Raw genomic sequence first — 14,649 nt, 5'->3', positions numbered from 1 at the left:
GCAGTGGGGAGGACAGTTTCCAGTATTCACCTCTCTCCCACAGAACATATAAAAATCATCATAATCTCATGATTTCCCTTTTCAGCAACAGTGCAACATTATGATGAAAGCAAAACCCCAAATCCACCCCCGTGTCATTACCCCTTAATGTAAGGAGATGGAAATTCATATTGTTATTAAGAATATTTTTTAACGTTTGAAATTGGGTGACGTTTCAAGGGTTTAGCTAAACCTGTTGTTTAAAAAGGTGGGTTCTTTTAACACACACACACACACACACACACACACACACTTGAGTGATAAGGCTTTAAAGGGAACAAAAATGGGTACCTTGCCCAGAATGAATGGATAAAATGTTGAAACGCCAATGTGGTGGCACCATTTAGGACTGACACACACCAAGCACAATGCAAACATATCTTGGCTTCCCATTAGTAAGAATCTCACTACCAGACGAGAGATTGATTCACTCAGAAGACAGTGAGCCAGATTTTATATTGTCTCCTAGTTTTTCAAACTGGGATTCCACCAAGGCACATCAGAGCTCTGCCACAAGAAGGCTGATAGTCACAGACAAGTTATCAGACAACCACTGTTCCTGGTCTTCCCCTGTTAACATGAAGCTCCAAGGGATGCTGGGTATGTTTCAGGGCAACCTTGCAGGACAACAATAATGCCCAATAAAGTTTACAGGCATCCCCCCTTCCCGAGACTGGATCCTAGAAAGCACTCCCAATCTCTTGCCCATGCACAGACATCACAACATGGACATGACAAGAGTCCCCTACCTGCCAACTTCCCCAGTCTTAGTACTCATTGCTAGCAGCTGCTGAAAAAAGCATACAATTTTCTAAACAAAGCAATCCTTTCAGTCACCACATGGTGGAGTTGAACACCCAGGTGATCAGCAAATCTTTGATTTAAAGCACACTTTTGAGTTTCCTATTTGCAGGCACAACTCTGAAAAGCTTCCTCCTCAAGGATAAGCACTTAACTGGCAGTTTACTACTGTCACCAGCGTCCCATAACCCATCAGACACTGTTCCTATCCTTTCATCAATGCTGATCAACAGCAGCACCAAACAACACCAACTTCCACCTCTGCTGTTTATGCACTGGCACCTCAGAATTCAAAAACAAAACACATAATTCTGAAAGGGAGAGGCTGGAAGGAAATGAAGCAAGACTTGCGCCTCACACAGTGAGATATCATTCCCAGCCACAACATTTAATATGCTTTAGCCCCTTTTCTGGGACAGGCGCCTGTTTCAAATGAGTTCTGCACCATGGTCAATTTCATAAGGTAATGGAGAAGGAATGGCATTGATTGCAGGCATTCTGGCAATTATTTTCAAATACCTGCCTCTTAATTTCACCTCATGCATCCAATTATAGGTAGTTACAACAACTCACAAAAGCGTTATTTAATTACTATTAAATTTATTTACTGCCCTTCATCCAAAGATCCTAGGGCAGTTCACAACAGAAAAATAGAAAATGAAAATATAAAATATATAACAAAGACAAAAACAAACCAATAACCTCACTTCCACAAACATATTTCAAAAGCTACAGAATGTTAATCACCCCAAGGCCTGGTTGAAGAGAAACGTTTTTGCCTGGTGCCTAAAGGTAGCCAATGAATGAGCCAGGTGAGTCTCCCATGGGCATTCCACAAATGAGGAGCTGCTGCAGTAGCCTTTAAGATGACAGCAGGCTCACTAAGTCTTGCCTTTGAGTAAAAGACTAACTGCATGGCTGTTTCTTAGGTTCAGTATTCCCACTCTCAAGAGGGTTTCTAGATAGTGATAATTCAAAGTAGCCAGCAGAAAACGTCCGATTGCCTTTTGGTTTTTTGAAGTATGGCTTTACTTTTTAGATATTTTCAAACTAAAACCTATTCTGTGCTTATAATTTTTTTTTTAAGAGAAAGGTTCAAAATGAATTGCATATTTCACAATGTTTGGGGTGGGGTGCGGATATTCTCTACATCTATGAATAGAAGGGAAAAGTACCAAGTAAATTTGTCTACCAGATGGCTCAAGACTAAAGTATGCTTTTATCAGCAGAGCAAAGAACACCTTGTTTCACTTGCTCATGTCTCCCTCGCTATCCAGTTTGTTGAGCTTGATCCCCTCTTCTAAACTTATGCCATATTCTCCTCCACCCCAACTAATCACGCTGAGTCAACAATAGGGCTGGGCAATGTCTGATTTTCAACATCGTGATATATCACCAGATCACTAAGTAGCCCCTTTTAGAGGCAATCCAGCGATCTAGGGTAGACTCATTGCTCCCTCAGCAGCCCCACAGAGAAAGGACTGGCGCAATGTGATTTAGGCAAGTCACTGGCCCACTCTAGACCAGGAAACCTTGGTTGAGGAAGGCTACGGAAAAGAGCAATGCAGGGTGGAAAGCACATCTGCACTCATAGCAAAGTGTGTAAACCATTCTGTGGGCAGTGAAGCTCTGAGGCCTTCAGTGCACCACATTTACGCAACTAGATTTGCAGGCCTGAAAAAAAAATCACAGAAGAAGAGAACGTACCGTTGCCCAGTGGTCAGTCCTTTTGTCTTTGTAAAAACTGTGGCTCCTCTGCTGTAGAGGAAGGTAGGGAGAATTTCTTGCTCCTGAGCCATCACGGTCCTGCTTGGTCCATTCTTTGTCAACATCCTTTAGAGAAAGAAATTTAAAAGAGAACTGAACTCACAAAAATCAAGACCTTGCTTTAATGCCACGAGTCCTTGCAAAGTTTTTATATCTTCCACTGCAGAGAAGTGGCAGAAGGTGTGGGTTTGTCTGCCCATCTGCACAGCTAATACAGCTTGCCAGTGGTGCACCCAAGGGTCAGCTGTATGTGCTGTGCAGATGGGGCAGACAAACCTTGTGGGGCATCATAGATGACATGAGAACAAAAAGACCTAGAATGGTCATTCCCCTCACCCTTTGCTCATTCCTTTCAGTAGCCTTCCCCATCCTAATGCCTTCCAGATGTTGCTGGGCTGCAATTCCCATCACCATGGACCACAGGCCACACCGGCTGGGGATGATGGGAGTTGGAGTCTAGCAGCATCTGAATGGTTCCAGTTGCAGAAGACTGCCCTGCAAAATACAAGCTCCACTCAGTGACTGGTTCTGTAATGTACCTTTGTCCTTTCAAGGAGAAAAGAGTCCCGTTGAGATGTCCTTTGTTGGTTCAGCTGGCTGTCCATAGATTCTGGTGGGAAGCTTTGACATACTCTGTTTTGGTTTTGTCTTCCTCTTGTTTCTGGCCCAGAGGGTAAACTGCCCCTTGCCCTGGACTGGCGACTCTTTTCAGAGTACGAACGCTTTAAGTCTGGTAGGTCACAGGCCAAACCAGATGTGGCGTGACTCCATTTGGCTCTGCTCTTGACTGCAGAACCGTCATTCTCCAGAGAACTTCCACCTGCACCAGCTTGCTTCTTATCAGCCCCACTCGCATCAACACTGGTGCTCCAGTTGCCCTCTGAATGCACAGCTGACAGTTGCTTCAGGCTCACATCCTTCCCCAAGGCACCGTCACTGAGTACCTGTGGGGGATGAAGGACAAAGCTTGTCTCCAGTTCCACATCCGTACTGACAAGACTGGAGACCTGTGAATTGTAATAAGCATATTTTGCACTTTGGTGCCTTAACACAAGGTCCTCTCCTTGATCATCATCAACTATGAATGTTTTTTTCCTAGTGATGACTGGATCTGCTGCAGGTGAATACTTTGGTTTTTCTGCAACTGCCCTTGCCTGGAAAGGAGGGCTGAAATTCACATCTATGGCCTTGGAGGGATTCAGCTGCTGGCCACAGTTCCTCAACAGCTCTCTCTCTCTTATGCAGAATTCTGTGGCGTAAATATCCTGCCTAGTGCTCCCTGGAGAATTCCTTTTATGTGCCAATCTCTCCCAAGGAAATGAGCTGCTATCTTCAGGAAGACCACCCTCTTTCTTGCCCAGAGCCACAGAGTCCTTCTTAGAATCTCCTTCATATTGGGCCATCAGTGCATCAATGTCAAGAACTTTTGACCTGTAATAATCAGAGGCCTTAGTTTTGGCCATACTGTGGCTGTGGTTGCTACACTTCTTTTGCCCTAAATGCTCACTGTCCCAATGAAGAGGTCTGAAATAGAAGAGAGACTCTGGCCCTGCTAGATGCAGGGGATCTCCTTCTATAACCCTCGCTTTAGCATCCTCTAGTCGCTTCTCCGGAGCCATCGAGTTCCCATCTCTGGTCTCAGTTAGTGTATGTTTAAATGTTCCTTTCCTTGGAAGATCTGAGGCACTACCTTCTCCCCCTTCAATCCCATTCTTTTTAAGATGCCTGTCCAGAGAGACATGTGCATCTGTAAATCTTTTACTATATTGGTAATTTGGGGGATAGGATCTTCTGGAAGTACTAGTATTGGGAGTAACTGAAGCATCTTTGGCTAGTGAAGAAATGTGTTTGCTTCTGAGAGGATCAAGTAGTTTTTCAGAGATATTTGCGTTTTCATCAGGGATCTGGTAAGTAATAGCAAAATATGTTGCCTTCGGCTCTGAAGGAGAGAGCTGATTCTTAAGATCATTGTCTGGACTGCTGGGAGTGACTAAACTCCCATCCTGTGGCTCTGCTCCACACCTGGGGTTTGGGTTTCTCTTTGCAATCAATTTGTCATGAAGTTGCAAGGAGTCCCGTCTGCTCAGGGCTTTGCCACTCTCCTGAGCCAGCAGCCCAACTTCCTCAAACTGGGCAGCATCATGAGGCAAGGTCTTCCTTCGCCATCTTTCTGAAGCTTTTGGACCAGAAACATGACGGCCACTTCTCCTGACCATCTCTTCTCCACTGAGCTGTTGATGTTGGTGTACCTCAGCTTTGTGCTCCAAAACATTCCGTTCTTCTTGGGCACTGTATGCCATTGAGCATGTCGTTAATCCAAATGCTTTAGATTCTTCTTCCTGCTCGTAAGATATTGTAGGGTCTGCCTCTGGGTGGGGACACTTGCTGCTGTGCTTTTGCCACTGGTAATGGGTTATCCCACACAGAGAAGTCTGGCTCTCCTGCTTACTGGAAATGAGTGAAGAAATGTTCTGACCACCATTTGCTCTGGCTTCACAGCCATCTGTCCTGTCTGGACCTGCTTCAAAACTCTCTGGGAAGCATTTCAGCATTTTGGAACTCTCCATCTTACCAGCAAGAACAGCATCACTTTTTCTTTTTTCTGTCCCTGAAGACAGCTTAGAGACTGTGTCATCTGTTTTCCCCAAATCCTTCTCTCTATTAGTGAAGTATGAAGCTATCACAGTTGCATGCTGCTGTCCAGTCAGATTTTTATCCAACTCAGCTCCTTGCTTGTGGGAAACATGTTGGCTTTGGGAGGCACTAACTTTTCTCAGAGCAGTTACCTTTGTTGAAATTTCCTCTGCGTCTCTTGCTTTGAAAAGGAAAGAGTCATCTTTCCAGCCATGACCCTTAATGTCGGAGCTACGGGTCCAAGAAGCATCCACAGCACTCCCATCCGTTCTTCTCCTCTCTTTCAAAAATCTTCTGCTGCGTAGGGTTACAGCCTTATCCTCAGGCACAACTGCAATTGCCTCGCTTTGCACCCTTTTGCCAACTGTCTGGAGAATTTCATATCTTGGCTCTATCCTTTGGTACATTAATGAGTCCTCCACATGCTTTGCAGTGGGTTTTTCATACTTGTCTTTTGCAGTGTATATCTCTGATGCCTGAGGAACTTTGTCTTCATTTGAAATGTTTGCATTTCTTTGTTTTCCAGCATCTGCTGATATATGAGCCTGCCTGGAGGACACTTTTTTTTGGTTCATTTTAGCCTCCCGAGCTTTTTCTAGCCATGACTCCTTGCCAGATCCTAGCTGCCCCTCAACAAACTCATTCATTGCCTGCAATGTAGACTCAGCTTCAAAGTGATCAGCAGCTATGTGGTGCCTCTGCACATTGTGCTCAAACATGGTTGCTCTGACAGTTTTAATGCACACATTTTCTATAGAAGGCTTGGAATGTGTTTTCATGTCATGATCTGTGACCAAAGCAGGACTTTCACCCTGCAGAGTGACATTTTGACTCTCTATGGCAAAACTACTATCTCTCTCAAGGTGCCCATCTCTGTGTGGGATTTTTAAAGGCTGCTGTAGCTTCCAGGAAGTTCCAGCCAAATGGGCTTCTCTAGAATCTGTTGCATGCAGGAAATGTGCCTCATCCTGAAACAATATAACATTAGAAAAAGATATTTTAGAGCATTTCTAAATGACATCTTACACATATGCCACTCCTGTAGCATTAAAAATAAATAAATCATAAGAACAACCTTGTAACACCCCAGAATTTTAAACCAACTCACACGTTTGACTGAAATTTAAAAGCAAACTGAACATATTTTTTAAAGATATAAAAATATGCCTTGACACAAACTGAGAAACAACAAGTCTAACAGTGAAACTTCTGTCCATATCCAAGTATCATTAAGACAAATGGAATGAAATGTTTAGAGAGAGTTAATTGATGGCATAATGATTAAAACAAACTAGCACTATTCACAGGAGAAAGAAGAGAGGCAGGGAACTCTTTCATAAAAGGCTACTAAGCTTACTGCTGCATTTTGCTATCTTATTTTGCTATCAAACATTCACATGAGCCAAACACCCCTAAATTAAGGATTTTTCTTTGCTGCCTAGTTCAGCAAAGGAATTAGCAAGTTAAGCACCTTAGGATTAGGTCATTCTTAAAATGCACAAGGTCCACTTCTTGATCAGGCATATGCACAAGCAGAGCCTGAAACAATGTCAAAACAGGCTTACATTTAGAAGAACCAAACCCTACAATGCTCTCTCACCTCCTGAATATCTGGCGTTTGACTAACAGGCTTCATGTTTGATTCAGACTGTCGCTCAGGCTTCGTGTCATCAGAAGTCACAGGGTTGGAAAACCTGTTTGCAAAGATTCCACTGAGTTAAAAAGGAATGATCTAACCTGAGTAACAAAATTACTAGCCATTTGCTCCAATACAGGTACATCAGTACATTACAGGTAAACAGCATATTAATTTAGCAAACTTCCAAAAATTCCAAAGCAGCTTTTCATAAAGGTCACTGGAAAAATTAAATTTAATAGCAATGCATCCACTCCAGAAAACCCTGACCTGTCTTACTGGCCTGCCATGATGTGTAAATGGATCTAATTATGTTTGCCCTTTGCCCCAGACCTAATGAGGGCCAGCTCTGGATCTAAACAGAGCAGGCACAAGACAATGAGCCACTGGAGCCTGGCCCAGCAACCACCTCCTCCCTCCCTCCTCGGCACCCTGAGCCACCCCCCACCCCCCGCCCACCATGACAAGCAGTCAGACTGGTGGGGGGGCACCTTTGTCCTTCCCCTGAGCCACTCCTGACAAAGTGACAACAGGTTGCCTCAGCTTCAGTCTGAGGAAGCAATTGACGGTGCCATGTGCAGGGCTGCCTGAAAGAGTGCTTGTGCCAAAGCCATTTTTCTGCACTTCCAAATGCAATGTTTTAAAGCAGTGGTAGTCCAGGCACTCTCTGGTCAAGCTCATCCACAATACCTCACTCTGAGCAAACCTGGGAGAACCCATGCCACTGCTGTGAGAGGGCCAGCAAGCAGAAGGGGGGAGCAGCAGGTGGGCAAGAGAGAAAGTTAGTCGTGTCAACCCCCGTGAACTGCAGGGAGCAACTGGCCCCATTGGCAGATGGAGATGGTGTACAATCTGCTACCCCTCCTATTAAAACAGCTGAACACACTGAAAATATTGCCCATTCAGCTAACAAAAAAATAAACCTATTAGACTCATTCACATACATTTGTTACTTTGATAGAACTATCAATGCTTGGTCCTACCTTACATTATGAATTTTGCGTTATTAAAAAAATCATTATTTTAAAAATCAAGGGTAATCCTGCTTCTTTAAGGCTGTGCTGAAACCTGCAGGGAATCACAGCCCCCAACCAGAACACACCATTTTAAAGAAACAGTGTGCTGTCAAAGGGCATCACTGACACTCCTTTCCACACCAGCAACTGCCCCTATCAATTTGCAAGGCAAAATGCCAATGCTTGTGCAGACAGATAAGATTTCAAGAGCAACTGAGGAAGTAGGAGAATGAGAATAGTGGAAATGTTCTAAAAAGAAAATTTTATCTGAATTTATGGAGTTTACATCTAATTCTTCCAAAACTTACAGTTTGGTCAAGTCTGCAGAAAGAGGCCGCGAGCGGAATGACTGGCGCAGGTTTCCTTGCTTGGTCTCTGTATTTTCAGCAGTCAGTTCTCTGATCCTCTGCTGGATGTTCATAATTTTGTTTTCTTTCCCAGGACTTTCTGGGAAGGACTCAGCATTCACTGGAGGTGCGCAGCTTTCAAATGCATCTGGTAAATTCACAAAAATTTTTATAGTGCCTTCCCTCAAGCTTTTGTTTTTGGTGTCTGAAACATTTGCAGAGATTTCACTAAAGGCACAAGCTCCCTTGTGGTTTGGTGCCATTCTCTCTTTGCCAGACAGCCCTTCGCTACGGGGTGGCTCTGTGGTTTTCCCTGAAGTTGCTGCAATATCTGTTTCTCTCCCATTTTCTTCCTCTTGGATTTTAAGTCTCATCTCCCATAGGTATTTTCTGTCCTTTGCAGAGACTTGATTCAAGTCTTTTGGAGTGTTCCGGCCTAGGGACCCAACTTCATTTGAAGAGGGCTTCTGGATTTGAGCAGTAGTTTTATTTTTAATACCCAGGCAGTCATCAACCTGAGTGGCACTTTTCAAATGTGACTTAGAAGAATCCACTCTATTTAACCCTTCTGCTTCACTCTTGGTCCTCAGTTCAAATGGTCTGCTGCTGCCCTCATTGGTAAGGAGGTTCCTCTCCTTGCTTTCAGATAGGCAAGATTTCCTTTGAATTGAAAAGTCTCGGATTTCAAATTTTGCTGTAAGATCCATGGATAGTGGGCGAGGCTTCCTAACCCAGGACTTTTCAGGATTAGGTTTTTCATCAGAAACATCAGTTCCACATTGCTTTTGATCCTTTAAGGACTCCAGAAAAATGGCAGACACTGGTCTCTGTTTGGGCCTTGGCTGCTCCTCGCTAGCCAAACTAGCGCTGCTCTGCTGCTTTCCAACATTTTTAGGCCTTTCCTCAGTAGCACCTGAAAAGGACTCTTTCCTTTCGAGAGATCTGTGAGGGTTGCAGGAGACAGGCTTGGACTCTGAGGAAACAGAAAATTGCCGGTGAATGGCAGCACCTTCAGGTCTTCTGTAGGACATTTCTGATTCTGAGGGAAGCTGCCTCTCCTGCGCCCGTAAAGTGCTGTATGTTTTCTCAGAAGATAACTTCATCCTTGTTTCCTCAGTACTTCTGGTTTCAAATAGGATTACTGTGTTAGCCTGGGGACTGGAATAAAGGGGCATATTTGCAACAAACTCACTTGTGCTTTTGTTCTCGATTAATTTCTGCTCTACCAAGGGCGGAATGCTTCCACTAAGCATTCCCTTAGCATCTGCCACATTGTCTTCAACGTTTTTGGCAAATGCAAAGGGTCTGCGGGCGACATTGCCAGGTTTGGCTGTGGGGACAGGAGCTTTCACCGCTGCAAAAGTGTCCCAAGACTTCTCCCTTGAGAATGGCTTCGGAGTTAATCGTGGCCTTGAAGTAGCTGGAGGCATTGTTGCTGGTCTCACAGGGTTCCCAAATGTGCTCCTTCCTTCTGAAATTTGTGGGGACACAGAACTTGGATGCTCATTGGACTTGTTGCTTGTATCAGAAAGATTGCTGGCAAAGGTGTGTTGAAGTGTTGCCTCATTCACAAGCTCGCTTCGATTGGTCAGGGATGTCAGGACAGAGCTGACTTCAACTTTCGTTGCCATCGCTCTCATTGCCATCCAGGGGAATTACAAAGAACCCGTGAGGAAGAACATGCTATAAAAAAGCAATAAAATTAGGTGTTACTGCCCCTCAGTTCAACAAATGGGAGGTGAACAAGCAGACATGGATATGGACGGAAATGGACGGTGGTGACAGGATTCTAACAATGTTTTTAATATCAAGAGTTTCTTATTTGGAGTCATCTTTGCCAATAAATATTTTTGTGGGTACCTTTTGCCCACATAAATGATTTCCATGTAGAAAATGCAAGTTTCTCAGATTCAGACAATCATTCTCATTTGCAAAGGCACACTTGTAGTTGAACATATTGTCCCAGCCCAGCCCTCTTTGTTGTCTATTTCCACTTGATTCCCAATGCACTTTCCATCACAAAAACACATTTATATCACACAAAACACAAAAACACAGTTGCAAATATCCGAAAGAAAGGAAGGAAGGAAGGAGCGCCATTTGAAATCCAATGGTGCGTCAGAAGCGAATGTGTGCTTCCATTGAATTTGTTGTAGTAACATCAAACCCACAAGACATTTTCTAGTACCCCCCTTTCACACAAACCACACCGACCTTAGTCTCCCTGGCCACCGGAAAAAGAGGCAAGCTGGATCTGGAGACATTCTGCAGAGAGTCCTCTCCATGCATCACATGAGAAAAGTATTGCTCCTCCTCCTGTGAATAACAACAGGTCTTTTTAAGAAGACAACATTCAGAGGCAAAGGAAGATCCTGAGAACATGCAAACGCACATGCTTTACTCAAACTGCTGTGTAACCTCTCCACTTGAGCTGTCTCGCTCATAGGACGTCTTCTTAGGATACTGACTGACTGCACAACTTTGTAAGGAAAACGGCAGCTGGAACTGAGGAATCAGCAACAAGACCAAGAAGCAAGGAAGGGTGAGGAAGTGACAGAAATCTAGAAATCTAGACTGATGCAGCACAACATACTTAATTTCAACAGGCTCTAATAAGGATGATGAAACCAGATGGCAGGAACGTCTCTCGCTTATGTGAAAGTAATTGTCTAGCTCTTTCTTAATGGTGTTGTTGAAACCATAACAGTTAAACAGGATTTTGTTGACTTAAAATTTTTGTCTTAATTTTTTGAATTCTGTATTTTTGTGACAACCTTTGCTGGGAGCCTTTCTTGCTAAAGGAGGTATAGAAATAAATATTAACAATTACTGTACATTTTAAAGTGTCATCTGTTTGCCACAGGGGCCTGCCCTCTTGTACTCTGTGAAACACAATGTGTACATTTATGTTACTAAATATACTGTATATACTCGAGTATAAGCCGACCTGAATATAAGCCTTTGGCAGATCCAGAATTTCACCACCCTCTATCCCAACTGGAATCTGATCAGCCAATGCCAAGTGACGACCCTCCCAAGGGAAATGGGACACATAGAAAGCCAGAGACAGATTTAATTATCTTTGACGAAGACCCCCCGATGGCACCAGCAATCCAAATAACACCGTCGATGCCGGGAAATCGGGAAAATGCTGCAAATCAACCCCGAGAACAACAACACCGTGCATATCTTAAGAACGGTTGCATCATTACCGAACCAGTGGGAGAGCTGATAACAATTTCCCCACCACAATGAAGCCAAGCCAGTTATGGAACGAGCAGCTTTAACATTATCTCATGGAACATAGCGGGTTGGGCTAACAAACTTGGGGACGAGCCATTTCGTGAATATATAATGGGTTTTGACATAATAATGCTGCAGGAAACTTGGGCAACTGATAACATAGCTCTCGACGGTTACGACGTCTATGAAATCAAGGCCTCTAAACCGCTTGGAAGGGGACGACCGAGGGGGGGGCCTAGTAACTCTGGTTTCCACTCAATTGACGTCACAAGTTATTGAGTGCTCAGTTTTCGAGCAGCTGGCACTGGGGATCACCTTGCATATGGAATCCAAGAGTATTATTTTTGTTTCAGTGTATATTCCACCATATACAGTGCAAACACAGATAGAGAGCACGTGGCGTAAAATCCATAGTTTCCTTTATTCCCTACAAATTAGGTACCCTGGCTCGCCATTTTACCTAATGGGAGATATGAATGCCAGAATAGGCTCAAATGATGATAGCCTGGAAATAAAATTCCCAATATTAAGAGATCTAAAGGAAAATAGCGCCCTCTTGCTAAACCCACCCCCACGTAGACATTCGAAAGATTGCCAAATCAACTATGCTGGATTCTGCCTGGCTTTTTTACAAATAAGTCTGGATCTGATCATTGCTAATGGGGCATTCCCCGGGGACAGAGAAGGCGAGTACACATTCATAAATTCAAATGGGGCCAGCACAGTAGACTACTGTCTCACTAACAGACAGGCCTTCGAATCAATTAAAAAATTCACAATAGATAATAGGACTGAAAGTGACCACTTACCTCTTATCATCTCCATTACCGGCCAAAATTCAATTCAGCACTCTCACATAGAACATGAGGACATAGACAAAGCAAATGATCCAGCATTGCGTAGGAAAAAATGGACACCTGAGATAGCAATTGCAGTTGAGAATAGATTGAATTCACAAACTGCAATTAAGTTAAGATCAATTATAATAAACAATTTATCAATAGACTCCTCCCTGACAGCTTATGAAAATCTCATTGAGTCCTTGCAGGATGTGGTCTCGGTTAATATAAACTCAGCCGGCAAGCCACGCACTGCTAAAGGGCGCAGTTGGTTTGACCAAGAGTGCCACACAAAGAAGGAAGCCCTAAGGAACGCCTATTTGGCCTATAGAAACGCTGGATTAAGCTACTTACCTCAATCTTATTTCAAAATCAAAAAAGAGTACAAAGCGCTTTTGGCCTCAAAAAAAAGGCAGTCCGAACAAAATTCCTGGTCCCTACTATTGAATGCCTCACTAAACAATGAAACTAAACTCTTTTGGCAACTGGTCTCCGACTCAATGAGAAATGGCTCCTCAGCCCCCAGCTGTGTCATTCCAGCTCAGGTTTGGGAGAACCACTTCAGAAATATATTTATGGAAAATCCAAACCTCCCTTCCAGTTTACAGGAGGATGACAGGGTACAATTGTCACTGCTCCCTAATTGGAGGCCGGTAACTGTGGAGGAAGTCCATACATTAATTGGGAAGCTGAAGAGCGGAAAGGCTCCGGGGAAAGACTTTATCCCAGCTGAGGTGATTACATCAAACCAGCACTGGTGGGCCCCGCTTCTGGCAGCACTCTTTACGGTAGTAAATAACTCTGGTAAGGTACCATATAGCTGGAAACATGCTATAGTAGTCCCAATCTTTAAGAGAGGCCACCCAAATGTACCTTCCAATTATAGGCCTATTAGCCTGCTCTCAATAATTGGGAAACTATATGCCCATTTCCTCAGTAGCAAATTGACAACTTTTCTAAATGAACATAATATACTATCTGAAGCCCAGGCAGCTTTCCGTGAGAATCATTCAACAACAGACCACTGTCTAATGCTGTCCTTCCTAGCTGAGAAGTATACCAGACACCTACAGGGTAAACTCTTCGTGGCCTTTATGGACCTGAAATCAGCATTTGACTCCATCCCCAGATCCCAGCTATGGTCCAAATTGAGTCTGATCTTGCAGGACAAACGACTTCTCTTTCTTATAAAAGCCCTGTACAATGGAACCAAACTGCAGGTCCGATGCGGTCGACAGGGACAGCTATCGAACAGCATCGAGATGACTAGGGGGGTGAGACAGGGTTGTATTTTGGCCCCCACATTGTTCTGCCTATTCCTAAATGACCTAGAAGAGAACTTAATGGACCCAGATGGACACATTCCAAAAATAGGAATGAGAAGGACCCCTTTGTTGTTGTATGCTGATGACGCAGCCATCATCTCGCGTTCCAGGCCGGGCTTGAATTATCTGTTGAGGAAATTTTCTGATTACTGTTCTGGAAATGGTTTATCCATTAATTATGAAAAATCTAAAATCTTAGTCTTCGAAAGAAGATTCTCCCAGTCTAAATGGGTACTGGATGGCCATAACCTCGAACAGGTAAAATACTTCAGTTACCTAGGGCTCACATTCCATCATACAAGATCTTGGAAGCACCATTGGCAAACCTCCCTTCAAAAGGCGGAGATTACAAAGCTAGCCATACATAAATTCTTCTTCACAAAGGGCGGCAAATATGTTCCAGCAGCCTTAAGGGTTTTCAACGCAAAGCCCGTTTCCCAACTCCTGTATGCAGCAAATGTCTGGCATAATGGGGACCTGCCAAAGCTAGATGGCTTTCAGGCAAAATTTATACGATCTCTGCTGCAGGTACCTAACTGCGTCCCCAACTCCGTACTTCTGTTGGAAGCTGGTGAATGCCCAATTTCAGCTAGAGCGTGGTGGGCTGCCCTAAGACATTGGCTCAGGATTTCAGTGTTTAATCTAGGGAAGGGTCTGTACCAACATTTGACCAATGAGGAATTTGTCAGCAAATGGCAGAAAACCATGTCTAAAAAAGCCACCTCTATTGGTCTGTCTCCCCCCCAACTGTATTACCTGGGCTATGAAAGCGCCCAAAAGGCTTTAAAGCAAAGATTATGGGACAATGCACACAGTGACTTGCGATCTCGGTCACACGCAGTCTGTAGTCCACTGACAGCAGGAGTTCAATATGGGTATGTCTTTGAGTTAACACCTTACATCAAAAACCTGACAGTACCTAACTATCAAAGCCTTTTCACCAAGGCCAGACTGAATGTCTTCCCCTCTGCAGTGCTGGATGGTAGGTTGAGAGGAGTTCCC

The 14,649-nt window shown here is 43.9% G+C and overlaps 1 protein-coding gene across 6 annotated transcripts in view; it reads right to left on the bottom strand.

Annotated features, from left to right (window-relative positions):
- Positions 1 to 14,649, bottom strand: part of KIAA1671 — a 129,754-nt gene that overhangs the window by 92,209 nt on the left and 22,896 nt on the right. For 5 of the 6 annotated variants that reach the window (XR_014162325.1, XR_014162326.1, XM_081884560.1 and 2 more), the window contains exons 2-6: positions 10,455 to 10,556; positions 8,202 to 9,923; positions 6,842 to 6,935; positions 3,147 to 6,209; positions 2,548 to 2,673 (exon numbers count right to left, since the gene is read on the bottom strand). Coding sequence is in view for 4 of the 6 variants with exons in the window: in XM_081884560.1 (XP_081740686.1) it covers positions 2,548 to 2,673; positions 3,147 to 6,209; positions 6,842 to 6,935; positions 8,202 to 9,886 (4,968 nt within the window). In the remaining 2 variants the exon portion in view is untranslated. Of the gene's footprint in view, positions 1 to 2,547; positions 2,674 to 3,146; positions 6,210 to 6,841; positions 6,936 to 8,201; positions 9,924 to 10,454; positions 10,610 to 14,649 lie in introns of those variants that run through there. The other variant, XM_081884561.1, reaches the window with a different exon arrangement.

The sequence above is a fragment of the Podarcis melisellensis genome (assembly GCF_964234715.1).
Source record: "Podarcis melisellensis genome assembly, chromosome: 13".
NCBI lineage: Eukaryota > Metazoa > Chordata > Lepidosauria > Squamata > Lacertidae > Podarcis > Podarcis melisellensis.
Note: the sequence above shows the minus strand (reverse complement) of the source record. Positions and strands in the feature narration are given on the sequence as shown.